Here is a 27,046-nt window from a genome sequence, read left to right on the forward strand (position 1 = left end):
ATGGAATTCTATTCCACATACCATAAAATCATCCCCCACAGAGCACATATTCAAGAATCAGGTTAAGAAATACTTTATGCAGCAACTCTCTTCATCCTAACCACTGCCTTTGTGAGTGTAATCATAATTGACTTAGCTATTGTACTACACGTTTATTACTCATATTTTTATTGTATTTTACATTTGCATTGCTTGTTCACTACAGAAGTCTTCTTCGCAATTTTTTGCCTTACAGTTTTGAGTTCTTTTTTCGCGCTGTTTCTTATTTAGTCTGTAATGCCACCGTAACCAATGTTTGATCTGTATTGTCTTTTTTATTTTTTCATGTATGGGAGTCCCCCTGACAGTTTGTAACTTTGGGACTCCCTGTGTAATGCTCATTTTGCATACAATTCTTGTAAATCTGACATCATTGATGAATAAACTTGAACTTGAACTTGTAACTTTTCAGGACAAAATTTGCGCAGCAAGGGAAGGGAGACCATACAACATGACTGTTGTGCATATGCTGCCTAATTTATTTTTGCTGAAAATATACGTGCATTGCAGTCCACAAGTGAATTGACAAAGGCACCCAGGCATTGGAGGCTTGCTTAGTTAAAAATACCCAAAATTTGTCTCGTATCTTTCAGGGTTAATGTAGGCTACTCTTTTGATCACGTGCATATTTGGTCCAATGTACATCGGGCACGCTGACTAGCCGGTGCCTCAGCATGCGCCTAGGAGAGCACCATAATCACTCAAAGGACCAGTGTGCTCGTCTTATTTGACCATGCATTGACCCGACAAGCTGTGCACTGGATTTAGCTTGTTTATCTGTTTCGTTCGCCTATGGCAACCGACTGATACAACAAAATCAGTGAAGAATACCACAGCCAAAAATGGGACGTGTCAGTCGACGCTCATTATGATTGCATGACAAAGAGGAATACTCTCTAATGACGTGGCATAGCAACCACCATGCTTATTTATTAAATTATTTTTATGCAAGCTTGTTTGTCATGCTTCTACGCATTTGTTTTTCAACTTGTGCCCTCCCTCTGAAAGCAGTGCTCGGGTGTAAATGATAAAAAACCCCAGACATGGTGTGGTGTATTTCTTGAATGGGATATATGCCATCATTCAGGAGGCCAACACATGCATGACATAGTAGGCTTGGAATGTATGAGAACTGTGCCCGTAGCTGATGCAAATATTCTATAACGACTGGCACTTGGATGTCTCTGGCATGCATTGGGTTGCCCATACACAAACACTCCTACGCTCATTTCCATGCCAAGTAATTAGTGAGAATTTCTCATTCACGCTAGCAATCCACAGACACTGCTGTCCTTTGTCAAGTGGAAACCGATATAGCTGAAGTAGTTCACGACATGTACACATGCCACAGCTGATCCATGTTGCACATTTGTTCAGCCAAGAGCAATTTCTGCTTACTGTAGTTACTGCTGCACCCAAAGGCCACACAGTGGTTCCTCAACTTTGTGTGAACCGACAGCACATAAATTTTTCGCAGAACTAGCTATAACGTCTCCAGACCGTTCTGCAGCAAGTGATACAGCGTGTATTTCTGTGGTTGATTGCCAAGTTTTGTTAATTATCTGTCCTTTCTACCATGCAGGGTACACATGCACTTACTTCAAGATGACAACACTCCACCTCAAGAACAGCCTCTCCTCAGTGATAAGTAGCGAGATTAAATGAAAGGGAGATATCACATCCGTAACCAGGCTAATACTGTGTTTTCCTTTCATTTAACCTCCTTCTGCATTTAAGGAAGCGTTGATATGCCCAATAAATGTTTTTGTTAAATTTCTTTCGTTGAGTAATGTCTAACATGCAGCATATGTAGGGCCCATGTACATGTCAGAAGTGCTGCATCTTCACTGGACATACATGCATACAGGCTGCATATATATAGCACCAAAGATAGTCACGCAAAGGTAACATATTTAAATAAGGTCTGACTACCATTGGGACACATGAGAAAATGTTACCACACGTGGTGGCCAATTTTGTTATAGGAGTAATACGAGCACCGGCAGTCTAATGTATAAGCTCATTAGAGATTCGCTAGGAAGACGTGAGAAAGTCACAAGAAAACTGCTTTGGAGCGCACATTAGGAAGACATTTCATGCTCACAAGAAAAGCACTCGTCAAGAGTTCTACAGAAAGACGGTGGCCAATATGTTATAGAATGACATTAGGAATACATCAGAAAATTCCAAAGAAACTCGTCAGAAAGTCTAATGGCTGTGATGTCAAAACTCGTCAGACTTTCATGTGAAACTCATCTCATATTTTCATAAGGGTACAGCCATCTGTAATCCCCTCCCAGATACATACAGCAATCTTTCCGAGTTGAGAACTCCAGACGACAAGCCCATTTCCTTCCGTTGCCTCCGCATTGGCCGCGTCACTCACCACTGCCCCACCAGCTGGACGTCGCCGAATTCGAGCTCCTTTTTCCCGTCTCCTCTCCCGTATGCCGACTTGCGCCATTACTTGCATCACCGTATGCCTCTTGCCTCTAACGTATCCATCGGCGACAGTCATCCTGCTCGCTCGCCGTCACCTCTGTGCCGTCGGTCCCCGTCGCCCCAGCCACGCCGCCGTTCGTCACCGACCAGTTATGCTGCGCTATCTTCGTCGTGTCGAAATCCCCCAGTGATGTTCCGAATGAACCAGAACTTGATGTTCACGTCGACGGTGTACCGTTGACGGTGTTGATAAATACTGGAGCCCAGGTACGGATAATGCGTTGCAACCTCCGTCATCGAGTCGGAATGGTTCTCACGCCTGCTGTTATATGAGCCGTACGCGTGGCCGATGGCGGCACTGTTGACGTCACTGGAATGCGTACTTCCGTTTAAGTATCGCCCACCCCTACGCTCCTGTTCTTTTTACAGTGCTGACCAATTGTCCCCATGACCTAATCCTCAGACTCGACTTTGTTACGGCGCATTCGGCTTTGATGGACTGTTCTGCCGGTACCCTTTGCCTCGAACTTACTCTACTCGCGCATAATCGTGCCGAACTGACAAACAGCTTTAGTACGACTGCAGTCGTCCACCTACCGCCTAAAGCCTCAACTTTCGTCGATTTGCTATCATCTTTTACCGTGCCCTATGGTGAGATTACGTCGCCGCACCTTTGCATGACTTTCTTTTGATGCAGAATATCACTGAGCCCCATTCCGTCGTCAGCATTGCCGATAACTGGACATGCCTCCCTGTCGTCAATTTTGGCCTCAGAAAGGAAGTTGATGATTTATTGCAATTAGTGTTACACTGATAATTTTAGGTGAAAGACAGGGCGTGGACGCACGTAGCACAAATTAAGCGCAATATAATCATGAACGTCCTTCAACTAGCGCCCTTTATTGCTTTACTGAAAGGAACTTCTACTCCTAAGCATATTGGTTGCAATGCTGCGTGCTATATGAGATGACCACGTTACGACGTTTGCAGTAGACGTCTGCTCAGATTCTTCACCATGTCCACAGGATGCTATTTTCCCTAACGCAACATTTCGTCTTATGATTGCTGCGGACCTATTGCATGAACAAGCAGCAGCTCTGTACCACCTTTTGGTTTCCTACCACGATATCTTCAACCTCAACAATCGCCAATTGAGCCAGACTTCAATTGTTAAGCATCACATAAAAACTGCTGATGCGAGCCCTATTCATAGCCGGCCATATCGAGTTTCTGCTCCGGAGCGTAAAGTTATTCAAGATAACGTGAACAAGATGCTTGCCACAGACATTGTTGAACATTTGTTGAGCCCTTGGGCGTCGCCCGTAGTGCCTGCTAAAAAGAAAGATGGCACATGGCGTGTCTGCGTAGATTATCGTCATCTAAACCACATTACCAAGAAAGAGGTTTACCCCTTGCCTCGCATTGACGACGCCCTCGATTGTGTCCACGGTGCCAACTACTTTTCATCAATACACCTTTGCTCTGGTTATTGGCAAATTTCTGTGGATGAAAAAGACCTAGAGGAGACCGCGTTCGTCACCCCTGATGGCCTATATCAATTCAGAGTTATGTCATTGCTTTTATGCAACACCCTAGCAACATTCGAACGTATGATGGACTCTTTGCTTCAAAGGTTCAAACCGCCAACATGCCTTTGCTACCTAGAAGATGTTCTCGTATGTTCGCCTACAATCATGGCACACCTTGAGCGCTTATCAGCGGTTCTGTAAGTCTTCCGCGAGGCCGGGATCCAACTAACTTCATGAAAGTGTCACTTCGCTCGTCAGCTGATTACAGTGCTGGGCCACCTCGTTGAAGCTTCCGGTCTTCCACCAGACGCGGAGAAAATTTGTGCTGTCCGGTCTTTCCCTGTACATCAGTCTGTCAAAGACGTCCGAAGTTTTGTAGGATTCTGCTTCTACTCCCGACGCTTCGTTAGAGACTTCGCAGCGATTGCCCGACCACCTACTGCTCTTTTGAATAATGACGTGCCATTTACGTGGGGCCCCGCTCAAACTGCCGCGTTTGCCCACCTAACCAATATTCTGACCACGCCACCTACACTGGCCCACTTTGACCCGCCCTCGCCTACAGAGGCGCGTACCGGTGCCAGTGGTCACGGTATCAAAGCCGTCTTCGTCCAGTGCCAATAGGGCCAAAGTCGTGCTATAACCTCGCAGAAGCTCAGCTCAGCTCAGCTCAGCTCAGCTCAGAAGCAGTAGCTGCTCTCGCAGAAGCTGAGAGCAGCTTTTCATTTCATTTCATTTCATTTTATTGCCTTAAAGACCCCGTAGTAGGGGTATTACATAAGGGGTGGGAATACAACATATACAAACAAGTGTTATAATGGATTCAATTCTGTAGATAAGTTTTTACATCTTGAACAAATTGTGAGGAGCAGGTGATGGCAGCGATCTGATGAGGAAGGCCATTGCAGTCTTTATATGCACGGTAGAAAAATGAGGCTGAAAATGTATTTGTGCGTGAATGTGGTTATGCTACCTGCTGGCGATGGCCAATGCATCGTGACCGGTGCGTTGGCGGAACAATGTATGGTGGTCGATTAGCGTCCAATAGTAGAACCTGTGGAAGAGGGAAAGGGTGGCAATGCGGCGACGAAGGGATAGAAGCGATAAGAAAGATTAGATTCTCTTTTTAAAGATGATATGCTGATGCTGTAAGAGTATGTGGAATGAATATACCTGGTGGCGCGATTTTGAACGGCCTCGAGGGCATTGGCGAGACATGATTGATGCGGATCCCAGATGGCAGATGCGTATTCAAGTTTCGTTCTTACCAATGAACTATAGGCTAACAGTTTTACATGCAATGGAGCGAGGTGAAGGTGACGTCTTAGAAGTCCCAATGTTTTGTTAGATGAAGAAATAACATTAGGAACATGCGCATTCCAGGTTAGATCATTAGTTAAGGTGATACCTAGATATTTGTAGGATTCCACTGATGCCACGGTGACGTCACCAATCCGATAAGAAAAGTGAAGAGGATGATGACGACGGGTAAATGAGACAAGCTCACATTTATTAGAGTTCAGTGTGATCAGCCAAACATCTCACCATTCTTGTACGCGGTTAAGGTCAGATTGAAAGCGTTATTTGGTCAGTGATAGCATTGACCACGCAGTAAATAATGCCGTCATAGGCAAACATACCGATATGGCAGGACACATGAGAGGGTAAGTCGTTAATGTAAATTAAGAAAAGAAGGGGGCCCAGGACGGACCCATGTGGTACGCCTGATGTGACGAGTGTAATGTTTGAAGCGTGGTTAATAAATGAGACATATATGAGCGGTTAGTTAAAAATTGGTCAAGCCATTTTAGGATATCAGGATGCAAATTCACTGGAGAAAGTTTTAGTAATAAGCGTTGATGAGCTATTTTGTCAAACGCTTTCGCGTAATCCAAAAATATGGCGTTTATTTGTATGTTATGGTCAAGATTAGAATGAACGTCATGAAGAAATAGTGAAAGCTGGGTCTCGCAAGAACGGCCTCTGCAGAATCCATGCTGTGAAGCATCAAAAAAGTTGTTAGCGTCTAGAAAGTTCATAATATGAGAGTAGATTACATGCTCCATGATATTGCAGATGGCGTGGTAATTTAGCGGAGAATTTTTGTTGCCCGATTTGTAGACTGGAGTAACCTTCCCCATCTTCCACTCGTCTGGCATGGTGCCTGCGAAAAGCAACTCTGCAGCAATGTGTTTCGTGTTTTTAGTAGCTTAGAATTAATGCCATCGATGCCAGAAGATGAAGATAACTTCATATTTTCTATCACAGATAAGAGCCCGCGTACTGTGAATGTGATGGTTGACATGTTGCATTGTATATTTGTAGTTGGCGGGGGAAGAAGTGTGTCCATTTCATTAGTGAAGACTGAAGAAAATGCGTTGCTAAACATATTAGCGCAGGTAAAACCTGTCACCAATTCACCCAGCTCGTTAGTAAGATTATTGATATGCGCGTCTTTGGAGTTTATCACCTGCCAGAATTAGTAAGTAAAATGTTTGGCCGGTCATAGTGAAAAAAGGCTTGCTTAGCATCGCGAATTCCGATTAAGTACGCAGTTTCAGCAGCGTGATATTTCTCCCATGTGACTGAGCTTGCCTTAACTTTACCGTAGCGATAAAGGCGCTTTTTTATTTTCTAGCCGTTTTAAGGTTCTCGTAAACCATGGTTTTTGTCGATTGGATGGAATGGTTATCCTGGGAATAAATTGGTTCTTTAGTTCACACAGTTTAGTGTTACACAACAGCCAGTTATCATAAATCGAGTGGTTGTTAAATTCATCTGCAAAGGTAGAAAAGAATGCGTTTGATTCAGTATTTATAGCCTCATAGTTACCTTTGTCATATAAAAAAATTGTCTTCTCGTGCATGTCAAGGGGTAGAGGAGCGAAAGTGAAGGCAGCATGAATAACTTTGTGATCGCTAATCTCACAAAGATATGTAAGGGATGTTAAGCTTTCAGGATGACTGGTTAGTGTAAGATCTAAAATATTGGCAGATGTCCCCGACACACGGGTTGGCTCCACTACTAGCTGTGTTAAATTGTAATTTAAACACATTTGTATAAAGGCGCTTGCTTCAGTCTGATTTGTTAGTAAAGCAGTGCCATTGTGCCAGTTAATGTCGGGAAAATTAATGTCCCCAAAATGGAGAATAACAGCACTGGGTTGCTTTCAAGTAATTTCGTTTAATATGTTATTTAAGAGATTAGAAAAGTCTGGTTGATGGTGAGGGGTTCTGTAACAAACGCCTAGCAGTACTGTTTGTAGGCAACATTAACATTTTAACCACAGTGTTTCCAGGTGGCTGTCAATGTTAATTCGTGTGCACGGCAATTGTTGGTTCACGGGAATCAGAACACCTCCGCCACGTGCGTCTCTCCGATCACTTCGATAAACGTCGAAGCTGGGAAGATGGGCCAGGACTTCTGCGTCACTGATTTATTTTGTAAGCCACGTTTCTGTTAGTATCAGTAAGTTACTGGCGGATAATGTCATAAGATTTGATACGTGTTCACGCTTTGGCAGAAAGCTGCGTGTGTTCGTGAAAATTACTCAAAAAGACAGATTATTACGTAGGATGGTAGGGCGAGCTCTTATATTCGTGGGATAATGCGATTGCTATGCTGTTTCTTTGACGGTCTGTGATGTCTCGTCAAATATGTAGCGTTTAGTACCTATGTGCTATGTTTTGTAATGCAATGAAAAGCGAGCAGATTGTGCTTTAGAAAAATCTTCGCCGCCACTGTGTTCACTGCTTTTGAGCTTACGGCCATTGGATAGGACAGTGTCTTTTGTGTTATTAAAGTACGTAAATTTAACAATTATAGGGCGCCGGCGCCCGGCGGTATGCCTCCCGAGACGATGTACTCATTCAATTTCTTTTGTATCCATGGTAATGTTAAGGTGCTGAGAGCACAGCTGGGTTACGGCTTCTTCAGACAGGGCGAATGGCTCCGAGGGATTAGTATCAGGAACATCATAAAAGATTGGGTTATTTCTGCGCGATTGGTTTTCAGCGTCATCCATACGCCGTTCGAAGCAAGTGGCCAGGTCAGTAATTTTAGCACTTTCTGTTTTTACGGCTTCAATTTAATTTCGCAACAGGATGATGCTTTGGCAAAATTTTTCTACTATTGTCACTCTGGAAGCCAAATCGGGCACCATCTTATTTGTTGGGAGCAGTTGGTTCTTAATGTCTTTCATTTGTATAATTATTTCTTAATGGCTGGCTGATAGTTTTTGCAGCTCTTTTAGTACAAGGTCAGCACCATCGGGACCCGGGTTAGACTCGATGTCTCCTGACAAGAGAAGCAAGGACCGAATGGCACAAACACTCTCAAGAGCAATAGCGACATGGCACCGGGGCCTCATGCGCTGCACCAGAATATAATTGCTCGACTTCTTTGCAAAAAGAGAATACTTGGTACCAACCTGCGTAGCGAAGAGCAACGGGTTAGTTGTCTGCAATGTGGTGCAGCAACCGAGCCCACAGGGTGGTGTCGACAATCGCTGCTGCTTTATACTCGGCGGGAGCCCTCGTGTCAGTGCCGATGGGGCCTTCCACAGGAAATCCAGCATCCAGATGTCGCATGGTGGCGCTGACACAGATGAGGTTGCACAGTCGAATACAATGGCGTACGCGCCAGATGGCGTACAAGGTGACCATTTACCGGTTTTATTGATGAGGGGCAGCAGCGCACATTCCACTGGCGTCTTGATAACCGGACGTATCCGTGATGACAGCTGCTCGGGGGTGATGATCGCTACGAGCACCTGCGTAGCGAAGAGCAACGGGTTAGTTGTCTGCATTGTGGTACAGCAACCAAGCCCACCAAAATTACCGAGCCAAGCCCACTATTTCGAGCCCACTATTCGATTACACATTGTGAATGCCTGGCTCTCATCTGGGAGGTTTCCAAATTCCGGCTGCACTTGTATGGCACGCAATTCTCTGTAATCACGGACCACCACGCGTTCTGCTGGCTTTCCTCACTGAAGGATCCACCGGGCTGCTTGGTCGCTGCGCTCAGTGGCTGAAAAAATATCTATGCAGTAGTGTACAAGTCGGGCCAATTACATCAAGACCCAGACTGTTTATCACACTATCCAGTGGACGAACCACCCGCCGACCGTGACCCCGATGCCGACACTTGCGTTTTCTTCGTTTCTCAGCTGCTACACATTGCCGACGAGCAACGCCGTATGTTACCTTGTGCGTCATCATTGATGCCTTGAATTTTCGTCTTCTGATTCGCCCCTTCACCTGTTTGTTCTCCGGATGGCGCATTAAACCGCCACAATGTACGACCCCATGGTCCTGCCGTAATGCTCCTCATTCCCAAGTACCTCCGGTCAGCTGTTATCCAAGAACTCCATGATTTACCAATGGCAAATTACCTTGGCGCCTACCGCACCTACGACCGGATTCATCGCAGCTTCTTTTGCCCCAGCCTTACCCAATCCGTCCGGAAATGCGATGCTTCGTGCGAGAAATGTCAGTGCCGAAGAGCACCATTGACGCTGTCTGCCGGGTGCCTTCAAGCACACGACATTCTTTGGAGTCGTTCTTTCGCTTGGTTTATTTATTTATTTTATTTCCACAACACTGCAGGCCAGTAATTTGGCCCTAGCAGGAGGGCTACACAGGATACATACAATGCAATGGAGATCAACATAAATAAATATCAAGAGAACACGAAGACAGTAGCAATGTTCAACCATCGAAGTATACAATGTGAGAATCGAGTATTTTCATAAAGCCGGCGGATTCTGAAATCGTTCGGGGCAAAGAATTCCATTCAGACACTGTTCGGGGGGGGGGGATATGTACTTGCCTGCATCAGCTCTAGCGAAAATTGGCGAGAAAGAGTATTCATGGCTACGTCTAGTTGTCCTTGTAGTTAAATGTTTTATGCAATTGGGAAGTATTAATTTAGTTTTTCATGCAAGCTAATTGTGAAGAACGCTAAGTCGACTAATTTTCCGGTGAGCCTCGAGAGTAGGTGCTTTGTACGTCTGCATCAATAAAGATGACGAATCATGCCTTCTGTATCTACCAACAATGATTCTTGTTACCTTTCTTTGGTCCCTTTCGAGTTGCATGACATCCTTCTCATAATGGTGATTCTAAACTTCAGCAGCATACTATAGTTTTGACCAAATACATGTATTGTAAGCTAACCTTTTGGTACTAACTGGAGCATGTTCAAGTTTTTTAAGGAATTACAGCTTCCGCAGATCTGATGAAGTAATGTCCAATATAAGCTCTGACCGAGCAAGCTCATTAGTTAGAGTCACCCCAAATATTTATATTTGGAAACTTCTAATACAGGCTGCTTATGGAGTTGATAAGAAAATAAACTAGGACATTTTTTTCTTTGTGACACGTAAAAGTGCAGTTCTTTTCCGAATTTAGCGCCACACGTACCCCAAGGCATACACCGATCATTGAGTGCCAAAATAGTTTTTTGCAAAAAGAAATGATCATTTGCGGAAGATTTTTTCCTAAAGACAGCACAATCATCAACAAACATTCTTATGGATACATCATGAGGCATTACGTCCACCAAATCATTAACATAAAGAAGAAACAATAGCGGACCTAAAACTCTCGTCTGTGGAATGCCCGAAGTAACAGACAGCGCACTTGACAGACAATGATCAATTTCCAAAAACTGCTTTCTATCGGCTAGGTACGAGGGAATTCACTGAATGGTGTACAAAGGTAACACTGTACACTCTAATTTATACAATAATTTTCCATGAGGCACTCTATCGAGGGCGTTCGATAAGTCTAAAAACAGAATATCAATTTGACCGGACAGGTCAAGTACACTCGATATCTCGGGTACCGTCGAAAGTAGCTGTGTTGTTAAAAGTAGACCCTTTCGAAATCGTGCTGTCGGGGAGACAAAATATCGTTTTCAATAATGAATTCCTGAATAAAAGTCACGACTATGTCTTCCAAAAGCTTGCAACAACTACTAGTAACAAGAAGACGACGGTAATTTTTAGGAAGTAGCCGGTCACCGGCTTTATGGACAGGCACCACACGGGCTGTATGCCAGTCAGCCGGTACGACACCAGATGTTATTGAAACGTGAAATATTGTAGTAAAAAATGTGAGATTTGTTGAGCATAAAGACTTAAAAATGCATTTGACAGTCCGTCAAGGCTAGCATGACAAGAACCCTCTCACTAATTAAATCCAATTCATTTTCTAATACAGGGTAAACATTCGCCAGGTTTTATTCGTCATTCATTTAAAAAAAAAGACAGATTGAAAGTACTGATTACACGTATCTGCGTAAGAAGTTGGTTCATCCAGAATATTATCAGCTTTGACTTCCTTAATCTCCTTCTTACTTTGAGTTAGCGCCAGAACTTGCTAGGACCACTTTTAAAGAAGTGGGCAGTAGTGTTGCTGAAAAACTTGCTTCTTGCTTATTTTACTTTGCAGATCATGCTTTAGCTCCAAAAATTGTGGAGTGAATGTTTTGTGCGTCTTTCGGAGGCGTTTAATTTTGCTCTGACTTACTTTGCTGTTTTTCTCCACCCAAGTCTGGCAAGGTCTATCGCTGTGGCGACAAATTACGCCACACGCTAAGCCATCAGTAGAGCGCTAGAAAAAACTGCGCCACAGATGTCGGCGATTTTATTTTATGCGACGTGGCTCTGCAGCGTGGTGCACCACACCAACTCCTCACTGGCGGTAGTCAGACATTTCATTGTAAAGTCGTCGCCGACACCCTGTAGTCCTGTTCAACTAAGCACAAGCTCACTATGTCTAACCTTCCCCCGACTAAGGGTCTTACGGAGCTTTTGAAACGCAACGTTACAGACACGCTTGCGAAGTATGTCTCATCCGACCATACTGATTCGGACGTAGCCCTACCCTATGTCAGTTTTGCATATAATTCTTCGCGTCTCGACACTGCCGGTTATTTCTCGATCTTTCCGTCGAACGGCCAAGAACTCACATTGCCATTGGACGCATTCCTTTCGACCGCCGCAGCAGAGGCCAGCGAGTATGCACTTGAAGCCATCACCTGGGCAGCCCAAGCACGCCAAATTGCCTGCGCTCACCTCCGAACCTCCCAAGGCAAGGAGCCGCATTTGTACGATCGCAAAAACAGAGACGGCCACGTTTCGCCTGTATCTTTGTTACTTCTGTGATCCCCGACTCGTCACGTTGGCGTGACAGAAAAAACTCTTGTCTCAGTGCACAGGCCCGTAGCCAGTGCTGCGCGCCGTGACTCCAGTTACGTACGAAATCACCCCAGACGGTACCAGTGCCTCATATGCTCCGAATTACACTGATTTTGTGCATGTCGCACGCCTCAAAGCAGATTACTCTGTTGTTATCACCGACATTTAGACGCACAGGGACGGTGCTTCTGCCGCCGGAGATGATACATGCATATTGCGTGTTTCTTGTGGACGAAGCACGCGAGCGCCCCGACGACGATGATGAATGCTCTCCGGCTATCGAGCTGTCGGCTGTACTGGCCAGAGCTGCAGTTATCATTTGTAAATATGTAAATGGCCTCCAGTTCTTAATCCCTCGTTCACGTAACAATATTAACACCTTCCCATATTACCACAGCTGCACTCTGCCAGATGTGTAGCAATAATGAATGAATGCCACTAACAATGATCACCTATAGAGCTAAGTAAATGACCATGATTCTGGTAGCAAAAAGCTGAGAGCAAAAAAAAATCCCCTCACCCTTCCACTGCACGAATTCTTGCAGGCTTGGAGTGACGCCTGTCACCGGTGCAAGGTGCCGAGAGCGAGTGGGGCTATACTAATCCAGCTACAACCAAATTGGGAAGGCCCACAAAACATCAGCAAGACACTCCCTCACCAGAGCAGGAATTGACCCACTGGTGCAGTATTCGGCCACCCCCTCCCAATTACCCAATTACCCAACTCAATTACCCAATGGCCCTCAGGCGAAAGCAGCTGCGCAGCACCTGACGAAGGCGGTTGTCAGATCGGTAACGCAGCAGAGGGTGCTAAGAATCTCTGGATCCGGACAGGCCGCCAATGGAAACTGACCTTTGCAACGTTCAACACCCGAACACTCTCGAGGGAGGCTAGCTTAGCAGGAGTGTTTGAGGAATTATCAGACATTGTTTGGGATACAATCAACATTAGTGAGATTAGAACTGTGAGGCTTATACATTGCTGAATACCGGACACGTCCCCTGCTATAGAGGTCTCCTAGACATGAAGCAATACGGGTAAGATTCCTAATCCATAAGGACATAGCGGGTCACATTGACGAATTGTGCAGCATTACTGAGGTGGTAGCTGTATTCGCAACCAAACTTAATAAAAGGTCTAGATTAAAGGTAGTACAAACCTACGCTCAAACATCCAATCACGATGATGAGGAAGTAGATCAGTTATATGAAGATGTAGAATTAGTGATGAGAAATGTGCAAACTCAATAGACTGTAGTAATGGGAAACTTCAATGGAAAGGTGGGGGGAAAGCAAGCTGGTGATCAAGCAATTGGCAACTGGGGCGTCGATTCCAGGAATGCTAGAGGGGAGATGCTGGTAAAATTCGCAGAAAGGAATAAGGTTCGAATAATGAACACATGTTTCAGGAAGCGTAGCGACAGAAAGTGGACCAGGAAAAGCCCTAATGTTGAAACAAGAAATGAAATTGTATTGATATTTTTGCTGATTCCAGCATTGTGCAGGATGTAGAAGTGATAGGTAGGGTATAGTGCAGCGATCATAGGTTAGTAAGGGATAGGATTCACCTCAATTTGAAGAAAGAAAGCTAAATTGGTAAAGAAGCTACAGGTCAACCTAGACGAAGTAAAGGTAAAAACACACAAATTCAGGCTGGTACTTGGAAACACATATGCTGCCTTAGAACAAAGAGATGATGACATAGAGCTAATGAATGAAACCGTAACTCGGTTGGCTTCAGAGGCAGCAATTGAAGTGGGAGGCAACGCACCAAGTCAAGCAGTAGGCAAGCTCTCCCGAGTAACAAAGGGCATAATAAAGAAACGACAAAAAATGATTGTCCAACTCAATAGATAGGATATAATTGGCAGAACTGTCAAAACTGATCAACAAGGCGAAAATTAGAGATATTCGAAACTATAACGTGAGAAAGACTGACGAAGCCGTAAGAAATTAACACAGCTTGAAATCAGTGAGAAAGAAACTTGGCATAGGACAAACTAAGATGTATGCCCTGAAAGATAAGCAAGGTATTATCATCAGCAATCTCGAAGATATAGTAAAAGCAGCGCAAGAATTTTATAATGACAAGTACAGTGCCCAGAGGAGTCAGAATTCCTCAATTAGAAACGGTAATAAATAGAATACAGGAACTCCTATAACTAGCGATGAGGACAGGAGAACCTTGCAAGACATGAAACAAGGAAGAGCGGCAGGAGAAAATGGAATAACAGTCGAATTATTCAAAGATGGAGGAGACGTAATGCTTGAAAAACTGGCGGCTCTTTATACGAAGTGCTTATCGACTGCAGGGGTCCCAGAAAACTGGAAGACTGCAAATATATACTAATCCACAAAATGGAGACGGGAAAGAATTGAAAAAATATAGGCCGATTAGCTTACTTCCAGTGTTATATAAACTATTTACCAAAATAATCTCCTATAGAGTAAGAGCAACACTGAGCAATACTCTACAGTGGATCACATCCATGTCATCAATCTGGTTTTCGAGAAATCCGCAGAGTAAAATAAGCCTCTCTATATGACTTTTATAGATTATGAAAATGGCATTTGAATCAGTAGAGGTACCAGCAGTTATATAGGCATTACGTAATCAAGTACAGAACACTTACATAAATACCTTGGAAAATATCTACAGTGTTTCGACAGCTACCTAAATTCTACACAAGAAAAGCAGGAAGATACCTACACTCTAAAAACTAAGAGAGTGCCGGGCACTCCCTTTGAGGGAGTAGCGGCTTGTCCCATATTTCACTCTCTTTTCGAGAGTAGATCGACCCTCTTTGAGAGAGAGTAGGTCAACTCCTGTTGACAGAGTTTTGTTACTCCGCCGCAAGGGATTGCTAGTACTCTTCTGCAGAGTGATAATACTCTTCCCACAGGGAGTGCTAGTACTCTTCCGCAGAGTGGTAATACTCTCACCGTAGGGGTAACGGCACTCCACCAGACCGAGTACTTCTACTCCCCCAAACAGAGTGCAACTACTCTTCCCAATACCCTCTTAGCGAAGTCCTGGCCACGCATGCAGGCAGGAAATCAGATCAAATTAGGGTCGCTGATACACCGTTCTCTAGGCGGCTCCTCAGACTCAGTGGCCCGATTCCAAGCGGCCTACAGAATAGGCGTGAGCAAAGTTATGCAGGATTTGAAAGTCATTTTTGCTGGCTATTTGCTGCCTACCATGAGGCGTGACTGCTTCGGAATCGGCCTATGCGTATGCGTCGCGAACGCCACTGCGGAGAAAAAAAAGTTAAATAACATTTAATCTGCAATTATCTTCGCACATTTCACAATCAGGAGACACATAGTCTAATTAGAACACAATATAGTCGAGGGAATCACATAGTTATGGAGAACCACATCGCTCTATACATCACGTGGATTCGAACCCGCGTACACTCGCATCTATACAATTCAAAGCACACATCCTAACCATTACACCACACAGCCACCACGCTCGCACGTATTGTTTTAGGGGTTATATATATAACAAATGTATTTGAGGAATCGGCTGCAGTGGTTGGAGTTTCTCTGCAGTGTGCTGTGCTGTTGTGTACTGGAATACGTTTGCGTTTGCATCATTTCCATTCCTTGCTACGACTAACGGAGGAATACAACGTAGGCGACGACGTGAGAACTATTCACGGCTTGTCGTCACCCCAGGAAAATAACAAATGTGCCGTTCAGCTCACGATCGAGTGCTTTTCCAGCCCATGCATTATATGTTCTCCGAAAATACGCGGATACAAAGTATCGTGCCAACCATCCACGTATGTGAATTTAAGTCGCGCGTATACTGGTGAGCATTTCTGTTTATTTTTTCCGCCAGTTCCATTCGTATGTGGTCAACTGCGATGCCAGTACCAGGCATTTCGACGTGCCTCACGCTGCCGTGTAGGCGTTCTTTTCAAGTGCATTAGTTTAGAGTTTGGTTCAGTCCGCTGTGAGCTGTTGTCCTGCATTAGCAGCGGATCGTTAGCGTTTTGAAGAGCACGCATTCCAGCATTTGGAGACTGCTTATGCCGATAGCCGCGTCACATGCATTGGCACGCATGTTTAAATGAGTAATGTGTCCACTTGTTACGCGTGCACTGCTCGTATCCTGTGGCAGCGCTCGTTCTAAAAGCTTCGAAGACCATCTACATTCATACGTGTGTTCAATATATATGCACAGGATAGACTTGCCGGCTAGTTGGTTGAGCATTTTAGAAGAAACAGCGCAACACAAGGACGACGCAAAAACATGGACAACGCCACGAAGCGCTGGTGTGGTCGATGCTTTTTTTCGTCCTGGTGTTAGCGCTGTTTCTTCTTCCACGATACACGCACACCACAGGTACGCGAAAGTTTAGGAGTATAGGGCGTTAACTTTGTTTTCCCCGTTTCCTCTCAGTGTCAATGGCACAATGCGTTGCCCGAAATAGCGCACGCTTACCCCCATATTCAGAAATGCATCATAACTTGAAGCCCATGCTTGATCTAAATGACGCAAGTCGTGAACGCACCAAAAGAAAGGCAGTGAGCGTCTGGGGGACGTTCGCACCAGGCGTCGTTTATATAAAGTCAAGCATGGGCTTTGTATTAATATACATTTCTGAATACGGGGGTTAGTCATCTACTTCTCACAGAAAATGTCGAAGAAACGCCCACCAAAACCAGGCACATTCGTAAACCTAACTAGGCAGTACGAAGCTCCATAGAAAAAGAGTGGTATTAAAAGCTTTCAGTATTTTTCTTTACTCCAAAATGGTTGCGCTCTCGTGGTTTCAATGTACAGAGATGATGCAGCGTTAGCTAAAAAGCATGAATTTCCGAACTCCATGCCAAAATAAGCTTGTAAAATTATTTAGGTGCTAGAAACCAGGGTTTGTAGCGATCCTTGAAAACCCTTTATTTCTAAAATGCCATTTTCAAGGCATTGAAAAGCCTGGAATTTTTAGAAGTACTGGAAAGTCCTTAAATTTGTACACTTGGCTAGACATAGCAGACATTGCCAAGTGTTTTTTTTCCCTTCTGTGACATTCTTCGCATGTCACAGAGAATTGTCTGTGGAGGTAATAGAAGGAAAGCGACATCCTTAAAGTTCAAATTACAAAGGAGCTGCAGATACCAGTTTTAGGCACATGGAACCGGCGACAAATGTACTTGGAGGAGCAGAAGCAGGAAGCTCAACGGTTGAGGCATTCAAAGAAAAGCCGTGATGAGTAAATTGAGAGCTACAGACACAATAAAAGATCACCTTTCTTCGGTGCTGTGTTGTTCCGCGATCTTGAGCGCGCGCGCGCGCGGTGGAGAACTCCGAGTGAAAAAGTAGAGCGCTCGCTACGCGTTCCTTTGAACTGCGGCGGCCTGTTCTCTTAGAAGCAAAACGATGTGTTCTTTGCTCAGCGTGCATGAATGATACATTGCCATGTTCGGGGCCAGCCACCTACAGTTGAAGCAGAAGATCACGCTACGTTTTGTTCTCTATTGCCGCAAGAGTAGAACTACTCTCTCTCTCTGAAGGGGGAGAGTGAAAAGCACATTTCACTCTCTCCTTGGTGAGAGAGTGAACAATGCATTTCACTCTCCTCGACATTTTGCGAGAGTAAAACGACGCTTTGAAGAGTGAACCGGCCGCTTCACTCCTGCGATACCCTTCCTAGTTTTTAGAGTGTATAAAGAAAGGGGTCAGACACGGACACACAATCTCTCCAATGCTATTCACGGCTTGCTTAGAAGAAGTATTCAAGCTATGAAACTGGGGAAGGCTTAGGAGTAAAGTTCGACGGCGAATATCCCAGCAAGCTTCGGTTTGCCGATGACATTGTTCTATTCAGCAACAATGCAGACGAGTTACAACAAATGACTGATGACCTTAACAGACAGAGTGTGAAAGCGGCGTTGAAGATTAGTATCCACAAGACAAAGATCATGATAAATAGCCGGGCAAAGCAACAAGAGTTCAGGATCGCCAGTCGCATTGGTTGGCGCAGGACAGGGGTAATCGGGGATCGCAGGGAGAGGCCTTCGTCCTGCAGCGGACATAAAACATGATGATGATGATAGTGATGATGATGATGATGATGATGTACCCATCGGTGGCTGCAGACCTCTTCGCAGCTCTATCAAGACTAGTTCTCAGCGACTAGTTTTCAGTGAAGAAAGTGAATAATTAGTGAAGACATTTACTTAGTTCCTATTAAGTATCAATACAATCTCATTCCTATGGATATCTACCCTCTGCTTTTGTAGTATAACTGAAATAATTTTAAAATACAGTCTATTATTGTTGCATTTGCTTCTCTTGTATATCCACATTTTTTGCAGCTGATACAACATTTACAGTTTGCTTACTTACACGAATGCCTTGACTGCGCAGACATCCTTGCAAGCAAAATGTCATGCTGCACAGTGAGCAGTTGTACCAAATTAAGACACAGCAGAGCAGCCAGAGCGAAGTTTTTTTCCCACAATAATAAGAACGTGCATGCAAGCAAGAAAGCAATGATCAGACATAGAGAGTCTCTGATATTGCCTGGAACGTTTAGTTCCGTTGCCGCAACGGATACTGTATGCTCTCTGGCCGGTACAAACGCCAATACGAGTGCGCAACTAAATGCAGTTGTATTCTACGTTTTTAACACGACTGAGCAAGAGGTTATAGTCGTCACACTGAAAATTGCAATCTCCATCGAGCCGATCGCGCTACCATTGGAATCGACCAGTAAAGATGGGTGATCCTTTTCACCCACTGCTGCATCAGTTTCACCCGAAGACGCTGCTTACTGGCATTTTGAAACAATATTTCTGTTCGCGACACTGGTTTACCACGCATTATTTTAACATCTACGTTATCCAAACCAAACTAAATTAAAATGGGCTTACCTCTTGGGCAAATTACGAGCGCGGTTAGACTGTTGAAAATACGTTGAGTGCAGGCTATCACCTGTCCAAGCGCATACGTGCACCCGAACACAGCACAACTTTTTTTATGCTGCAACGTGCAGAGTTTTGTAGGCAAAGTGATACACATTAAGCACAAATATCCCAACGCTATGACAACACGTGATGAGTACACAAGCGTACACAACACAGTGAATAATTCCGAACTTTGCAAATTCGAACATGCCGAGACTGTATCAGCTTAACCATCGATCACTTCTGTTCTTCGCTCCTGATGCGTCAGTTCCGCTTCCTTGCGCCCTTGTTCCACTCTTGATCACAAATCAAGACATATTTAATCATATTTATAAACATAATAATCAAGACATACCCTAACCATTTTTCCACATGAAACGATAAAATTCGGCTAACCAGGCCGACTGCACATTTGCAGCTCTGTATACCGCTCCTTAGATCGGAAGCGCAGCACGAGCTGTTCCTTGGTGCCGCACTTTATGAGCACGGAGAACAAAACAAAATCGGTTCCGTTTTCGCATTTGTGCTCCAGTAGCTCGAACAGTACAATAACTGCTTGACAAAAAATTGAATTCTGAAAAAGGAGAACGCGTTCTATCCCACAAGGAAGCACATTTCATACAAATTGATAGAGAATGCAAGAAGAAAGGTGGGGAGGCCAACGAGACGGTTTGCTACTGCGGACAGCAAACCCCAGTGTTGCAATGCAGTGCAAAGCAGCGCACAGCAATATGTGAATAAGCTCTAGCGTAGTGCTAATTTGGGGTTGGTTGGTGCATGTTCTGAACGGCAAAATATTGAGTTTTGTGACATTTACCGATCTATAAATCACATGGAACACATGATGTTGCATGCTGAGTCAAACAGAAATAAAGCTCGAACCGTTACGCCAACTCGGCACGGGGTGTTCTTTCTTTCCTTTTCCTTTTTTTCATTTTTACATTACACGTAGCACTAGCACGGCACTTGGTCCTTCATCTTCAGTCACCTTCCCGTATTTTGCACACATGTCGGAGCGTGGATGTTCGCGATCTTTATTCGGCCGTACAATACCGTGCGCACTCAGTGGTCTTCTTTCAAGATGTAGCCCCAAATGTTTGCGAATATGTCTTACCGCAACCATCGACAACGCCTGAACAGTGAAGATTATGCGGAATTGTTGTGTGTTGATGTATAGAAAGAATGTAATTTAAAAAAAAAAACGGGAGGGACAGGACGAGCGAGTAAGGAGCCCAAGAGAGAGCGCTGACTAGCAACCAATTGCTTTAATTGTAGAAGCAGCCTATAAAGACATCACTGAAAGCGACATCAAGAGCATAAATACGCTGCTTCTGCAAATAATGGTTTTCAAAATTGCAAAACAAGCGTAAAATTGTAGGCACTTATTAAGAAAAAAACTCAATAAATTTTAGAACGCTACAGCTGAGTTTTAGTAAACTAAGCCTATGCACACGTAATCTTTGACATACCTTATCATGCGCCTTGCTAAAATCTAATATGCAGGCGTAATGAGAAAACAGGTCAAGAACACTATGCAAGTGGCGAAGGAAATCAATTATTTGCGTATCGCTAGAGAATGTTTCGCTACATCTATTTTGGCCGTTGTGAAGAACAAGTTGTGAAGAACAAGTATTGGCTAATGTATTAGACCGTTAATTCAAAGGGGAATTTTGTTGATTCGTAGAATAAAACCACGTTTACAACTTTTTATTCTATTGAGCGATCAGCCGTGTATATTTATTGCTTAAATGCCTTTGTTTTCATATTTCATGAAACATGTTTTTCTTTACTTTGTAAAACTTCCTCTTGGCGTTGCCACATCCGAAACGGAATTGAATAATGAGTGGTGGATTAGGTTAGTAATGCCGCGAGCAACTACAAACAGTTGTGCTATAGGAATGTTGCCCTTTCCTTTACCAGGAAAAGACAACAATGTTTGTAAGTACATTTTAGAGGAAGCGGTAAAGTGGTTAGCGAATGTGTCATTAAGGAATATACCACACATGCTGGCAGGATGGATATCGCCGGATCAATTCTTTAAAGCGATTGATTTATCGGTTGTTGGATTCATTATTTTCTAGAATTTCTTGACGCTGACGGACGGCCACGCTTAATCCAGGAACTAGCGTAAGGGAGCTGTGCTCTAATACTATGAGGTCATCTCTTAGTTTCGTGCAGCACTCTGATTTCTCCTCACCCTTTCATCATAATGTCCTCCTCCGCGTCCCTCCTCGCACCCTCTTCGCTTTTGCTGTCTTTCATCCTCCACTACGTCCCGCGTTCCTTTATTGATCTTTCTCTGAGCTCAGACCCTAAAAGTAGGAACGGGCGCCCGAGAGCTGCGCTCTAAAGGAAACGTGGGCACAGCCGATCAACGGGAGGCACGTACCGCGAGCGTGCGGGCTGGAGGGTGGGCAACACAGTAACAAAGACCGTTAAGCGGTAAGTCAGAGACGCTGAAACAATCTCATTGGTGGCGGCAAAGGAAAAGAAACCTGCAACGAGTAACTACTTACTGCAAAAAGCGAAATCAGGAAAGAAACAACTTATGATAACTCAAAGGGAAGCTCATTACTTTTCGAAACGAGATCAGGATGCCTTAGAAAACGCGCCCATAAAGCGAGATCTCAGAAGGAAGAAGAAGCATGTACTTGCTGCGGTAAAGATACGGAAACCACGGAGCATGCTTCATTAGAATGTGAAGGCATCTGCCCGGCGCTCGATTTAGGCCCCACTGGCCTCCTTCAAACCCTTGCGTTCAGCAAGAACAGGGGAAACGTAAGCATGTCTGCAATAGAGATTAGTAAGATGCGATTGGAACATTGGTGGAAGAAAAGTAGGGAAACGACGAAAAAGGAAGACGTACAAAAGCAAAGTTTGCAACAAGGTTCAGGAAGCGTGGTTGTGGGAGTTCATAGGATTTTTTTTGCTTTTTTAACCTAGGAAAGACATTAGGCAGTATAATTGCAAGAGCTTGGTGGTCCAACCCACCAACGGGGACGCTCACAGCATCAATCCGACCGCGGCAGTGGTGGCACCGGAGGACGAATAAAAACACAACCATAAAGCGCGCATTCGCGCATTCCATTCGCAGCAAGCGTCTCCCGAGAAAGATTACGGTTGCATAAGCTGCAGTTGCCTGAAAGCGGTCAGTTGTCATCATCATTTATTGGTCTTTAAAGACCCCTGGAAGGAGCATTACATAATTAGGGGTGGGAGGGGGGGACATTGAACACAACAACGTAGGTCACTGTGAAACAGTGTCACAATCAGTGATCAGCATGATATATACGGAAAAAAAGTACAAGAACCCTTTAAATAAGCGATAACAAATATGAAAATAGCAAAAGTAAAGTAAACAGAGGCAAACGGAAGCAGGCAAGAATTTTCACATCATGTTTCCAAATAGGATATCAGCATTTGCCGAAACTTATATGGATCGCGTTCTATTACAATATGGTGTGGTAATGAATTCCATTCTTCAATTGCAAGAGGCAGGAATGACTTGTTAAATGCGTTAGAGGAGCCGTGCAGACGTAGAACGCTCATGGAGTTGAAAAGACGGCATGATGTTCGGAGAGATGGAAGCAGAAGAGAGTCCCGAAGCGAAGGAAAAAAGAAGTATAGCTTATGAAATAATGACAAACGGGCGATTTTTCGTCTGTGTGTAAGAGGCTCGAAGTCAAGCGATAATTTTATTTTGGTAACACTGGAGTGGGTGTCGTCGTCAGATGAAATATGTCGGGCTGCACGGTTTTGAACGGCTTCTAGGCTATCGAGTAGGTAAGCCTGATGTGGATTCCGAATTGGAGAGCCAAATTCTCGTTTGGTTCGGACAAACGTTTTGTAAGCTAGACTGCGAACAGAGGTAGGGGAGAAGCTGAGGTGCCGCCTGATGAACCCAAGTGATTTCGATGCATCAACTGCAATCTTCGTGATGTGCTCGGACCAGGTGAGTTTGCTGGTGATGTGAATTCCAAGATAATGGTAAGATTCAACTCGGGAAAGGGTGCTTGAGTACAACGAATATGCGTAGCTGAGGTTAGTGCGCTTGCGTGTTACCTTCATGTATTTGCACTTTTATGCGAAGCATATTACGAGAGCTCAACCCAGCTCCTCAGGCGCGGCGGTGACCATGAAACCACGTGACACCGTGACGTCACGACAGAGGAGAAGTGGCTTTGGCTCAACTCTTGCAAGGCGGGCTGGGTGGGAATCGAACCAGGGTCTCCGGAGTGTGGGACGGAGACGCTACCACTGAGCCACGAGTACGATGCTTCAAAGCGGTACAAAAGCGCCTCTAGTGAATGCGGTGTTGCCTTAGAAACGAGCTGTTTCTAAGGCGTGCGTCTCTTGCTCAGGCGCACATTTCGTTGCCGCGCCGAACGCTGCTTTGCTCGACGCTCAGCGCGTCCAATGCGGGGCGCGTAGTCGCTGCCCTGTAGCCCATTGTCTTACACCCCTTGGCGGGTCGACGGGAACGCTATCGCGTTCCACTCTTGAAGGCGAAGCAGTAATGCAAGAGTTGTTTCTTCGTCTAGCCGAACCAAATATAGCCAAGCAACAGCAGTTCACCAGGCTAAACAGTGCTTCAACAACTAAAATAAAGGCTAGTATGCTTCGCATCCTGGGCTTAACCTTACCTAAGCCACAGCCATTTTATACATTCAGCTTCATTACCCATGTCGAACACCAGTCTTCAATTCTGTCCAAGTCATTTTGAAGCAGTAACTGATCATTGGATGTGGTTATGCGGCGGTACAACACGCAGTCATCTGCGAAAAGACGAATGCACAACGAAATGCTGGAAGGAATATTGTTTATGAAGATTAAAAACAAAAGTGGGCCGAGCACCGAGCCCTGCGGGACACCAAAAAGAACTTCAGTTGTGGGCGAATGATCATTATCGATAACAGGGAATTCACAACGACCGGATAGAAATAAAAAACAACGAATCCATGTTAATATCAGCGGATCAAGACACAAGCATGAAAGTTTGGCTAACAGGCGCTGATAGGGTATACGATCGAAAGCTTTCCAGAAGTCGAGATATATAACGTCCGTCTGAAATGAGAAATCTAAATTTAGGTGAAGAACGGTTGTGAAATGGAAAAGTTGGGTTTCGCATGAGTAACCGGGTCTGAAGCCGTGCCAGTTGGGAAAAAAGAAGCCGTTGGAATCAAGGTGACATGCAACTTGTGAATATTGTATGCTACAGTAGTTTGCAAGCCATGCATGTTAGTGAGATCGGTCGGTAGTTAGAAGGGTCAGAATGGTTACCTGCTTTAAAAATCGGTACTACCTTGCTCAGTTTCCAGTCGCCTGGAAGTGAGCCGGTAGCAATCGATTGCACGAATATTATTTGCAGAAACTGGCTTGATATGTCCTTGGTGCAATTCAGTATCTTAGACGATATATTATCCGGTCCAGGGGCGCTTGAAACTTTGAGCCTTTCAATAAGTTTTATGATAACATGTGTAGTGATGATAACGGGCGGCATCTGTGAAAACGAAAACTTAGATAGGGGAAGGTAATCTAAGGTCGGTTCATTAGTAAAAACTGAGGAAAAATAAAAATTCATTACATGACTGCGTTTGTCTGGTGGAACTTCAGAACCGTTATGCTAACCAATGCGATATTAGGTGATGACTTAATGGCGGGGGTTAAAAATTTCCAGAATTTTTTTGGAATAATGTCCTGTAAATCCAGATGATAAAATTTTCTTTTTGAGCTTCGCAAAAGTTTTGCGTAATCGCGAAGACAACAGAAATACCTTTCCCTAGCCGAATGTTTTGCTGCCCGGAAGAGTCGTTTCTTTTTATTTGAGAGTTTTTTGAGGGCATTAGAAAACCAGGGTCTGCTGGCATCGCCTCGAATGCAAACAAGGGGTACATATCGGTCAACGAGTGATAACAATTTTAGCTTGAAAAGCAGCCAATTTTCCTTACTCTTCTGGAAGTGGAGGACATGCGGAAGTAATGAAAAAACTTGACCAGCTCGATGATAATAATCTGAATGTCAGCCTTCTCGTAGTCTCGTATATATTTGACAGATGGTTGACGAGTAGGGATGGGTACGGACAGTTTGAACAATAAGGAGCAATGATTGCTGAAACCGGGAATGCATGATAATGACTGAATGGATTCAGGGTTCGAAGCAAGAACAAGGTCAAGAGTATTGTTTTCCGGGTTGGCATGTCAACTGTTTGTGTAAGATTAAAGGTACGAACTAAATTAGTAAACTCTTTCGATTGGCCACTGTGCGCCGATAATTAAGTCAAGCCAGTTAATGTCAGGGAAATTGAAATCGCCACAAAGTAAGCACCTCGCGCGGGGATAGCGAGCCTGAAAGTCCAGTAGGATTGAATACAAATGGTTAACAAATGAAATGTTGGTGTCCGGGGCACGATAGCATGCAATTAAGATGATTGTACTGGAAGGCAGTGTTAACTTCAAAGCAACAATTTCATTATTACTGATTGGTAAAACACAGAAAGAGGGCACACTCGACCTCACTAAAACAAGCACACCACCACCCCTCTGTCCCACTCTGTCGCGCCTGTACACCGTGAACGATCGCACATCGTGTAGCAACTCATCATTCGAGATATCAGAAGTTAGCCAGGAGTCAGTAAATATTGCTATGTCTGTACTGCTATCACTTCAACAGCGTCTTTCTTCGGCAAATAGGTGCGAATATTGGCTAGAAGAGCCGCCAAAGTATGATAAGTCGGTGCGAAGTATCTCCCGCAGGGTGGCTGCGGCCGGGGGCGTGGCGGCGATCCGTAAGCGGGTGACGGTTGCTATAATTGCACTTCCTCGACTGAATTTGTTTCGGAATTGTATATGAATTGTCTGCCATTCATCGTGAGCTTGTCGAATCGGATCTTAAAGTTAGTGCTCCTCTCTCGGGCGTAATTGAAAAGCATTTTCCGGGCAGTTCGCACGCGTGTTGAATAATCATCACGAATTGCGTAACACGTATCTTTAAGCTTGGGTCCCGCTGATGGAATATTTGGTTTAACTTTGAAACGCCCGAATTTCACATCTATAGGGCGCTGTTTGTCTGCCTGGAATCGCCCCAGCCGGTGCGCTTGCTCAATGTCGTCTGGATTTACGTTAATGCCAAGTTTCTCTGAGCAAAAGGAAATAATCTGGGTCTCGGACTCTGCCCAGGTTTCGCCTTTATTATCCTTTATTCCGAAAAAAATCGAATTGGACCGGCGAAGGCGATTCTCGGCGTCATCACATTTGTTGGTAAGAGCTTTGATTTCCGTGGAGAATTTCTCAATGCTTGTTTTCAAGGCGCAAGAAGACGAGTCGTTCGATTGATTATTCTCGACAATTTTTCTAATGCGTCGAAACGCGAAGACAGGCAGCCGACCAGACCTGTATTGGTTTGGGTAGCGCGGATTAGCGAAAGTTCTGCGAGAACAGTGGTTTGGGACTGCTCCAGGCGGGACAGTGTGTGTGAAATAGAAACAAGCGATACAAGTTCGTCACCGTTTGAAGGTCCAGGATTCAGTTCCACATCACCTGACATGACAAGCAAGAGAGGTACCAAATTGACATTGAGGCAAAAATAACTTGAAAAACACAACAATTTGCGGTAACAACCAAGCAGGTCAGAGGGGCAAGACACGGCGACCAAAAAAGGACTACTGGTTCGGAGGCAACTAGCGAGAGCGGGGTAACTAACCTGCGCAAAGAGGAGCGGTTGCATGACCACGTTTGTCGCGGCGGCGTGCCCCGAATGGCCCCAGAACGGAAGCGGTATTTGTAGGCCAGGCAAAGCTGCTGAGGTGGCAGTACTGCGTGGTTGCCAGGCGAAGAACTCGACTCTAGCTGGGTGCTGAGGATTCAGCCTGTCTTCTGCTGCTCGATCGCTATCCACAGGAGGTTGTGCAGCA

The 27,046-nt window shown here is 44.7% G+C and overlaps 1 protein-coding gene across 11 annotated transcripts in view; it reads left to right on the forward strand.

The window, feature by feature from the left end:
- The window catches only part of LOC135910419 (uncharacterized), a 299,314-nt gene that overhangs the window by 271,080 nt on the left and 1,188 nt on the right, over positions 1-27,046 (forward strand). For 2 of the 11 annotated variants that reach the window (XR_011509974.1, XM_070529678.1), the window contains one exon: positions 1,622-1,816. The exons of the other annotated variants lie outside the window; for them this stretch is intronic. Coding sequence is in view for 1 of the 2 variants with exons in the window: in XM_070529678.1 (XP_070385779.1) it covers positions 1,622-1,704 (83 nt within the window). In the remaining variant the exon portion in view is untranslated. Of the gene's footprint in view, positions 1-1,621; positions 1,817-27,046 lie in introns of those variants that run through there. 11 annotated transcript variants of the gene reach the window in all.

This window comes from Dermacentor albipictus, unplaced genomic scaffold (assembly GCF_038994185.2).
Source record: "Dermacentor albipictus isolate Rhodes 1998 colony unplaced genomic scaffold, USDA_Dalb.pri_finalv2 scaffold_27, whole genome shotgun sequence".
Lineage (NCBI taxonomy): Eukaryota > Metazoa > Arthropoda > Arachnida > Ixodida > Ixodidae > Dermacentor > Dermacentor albipictus.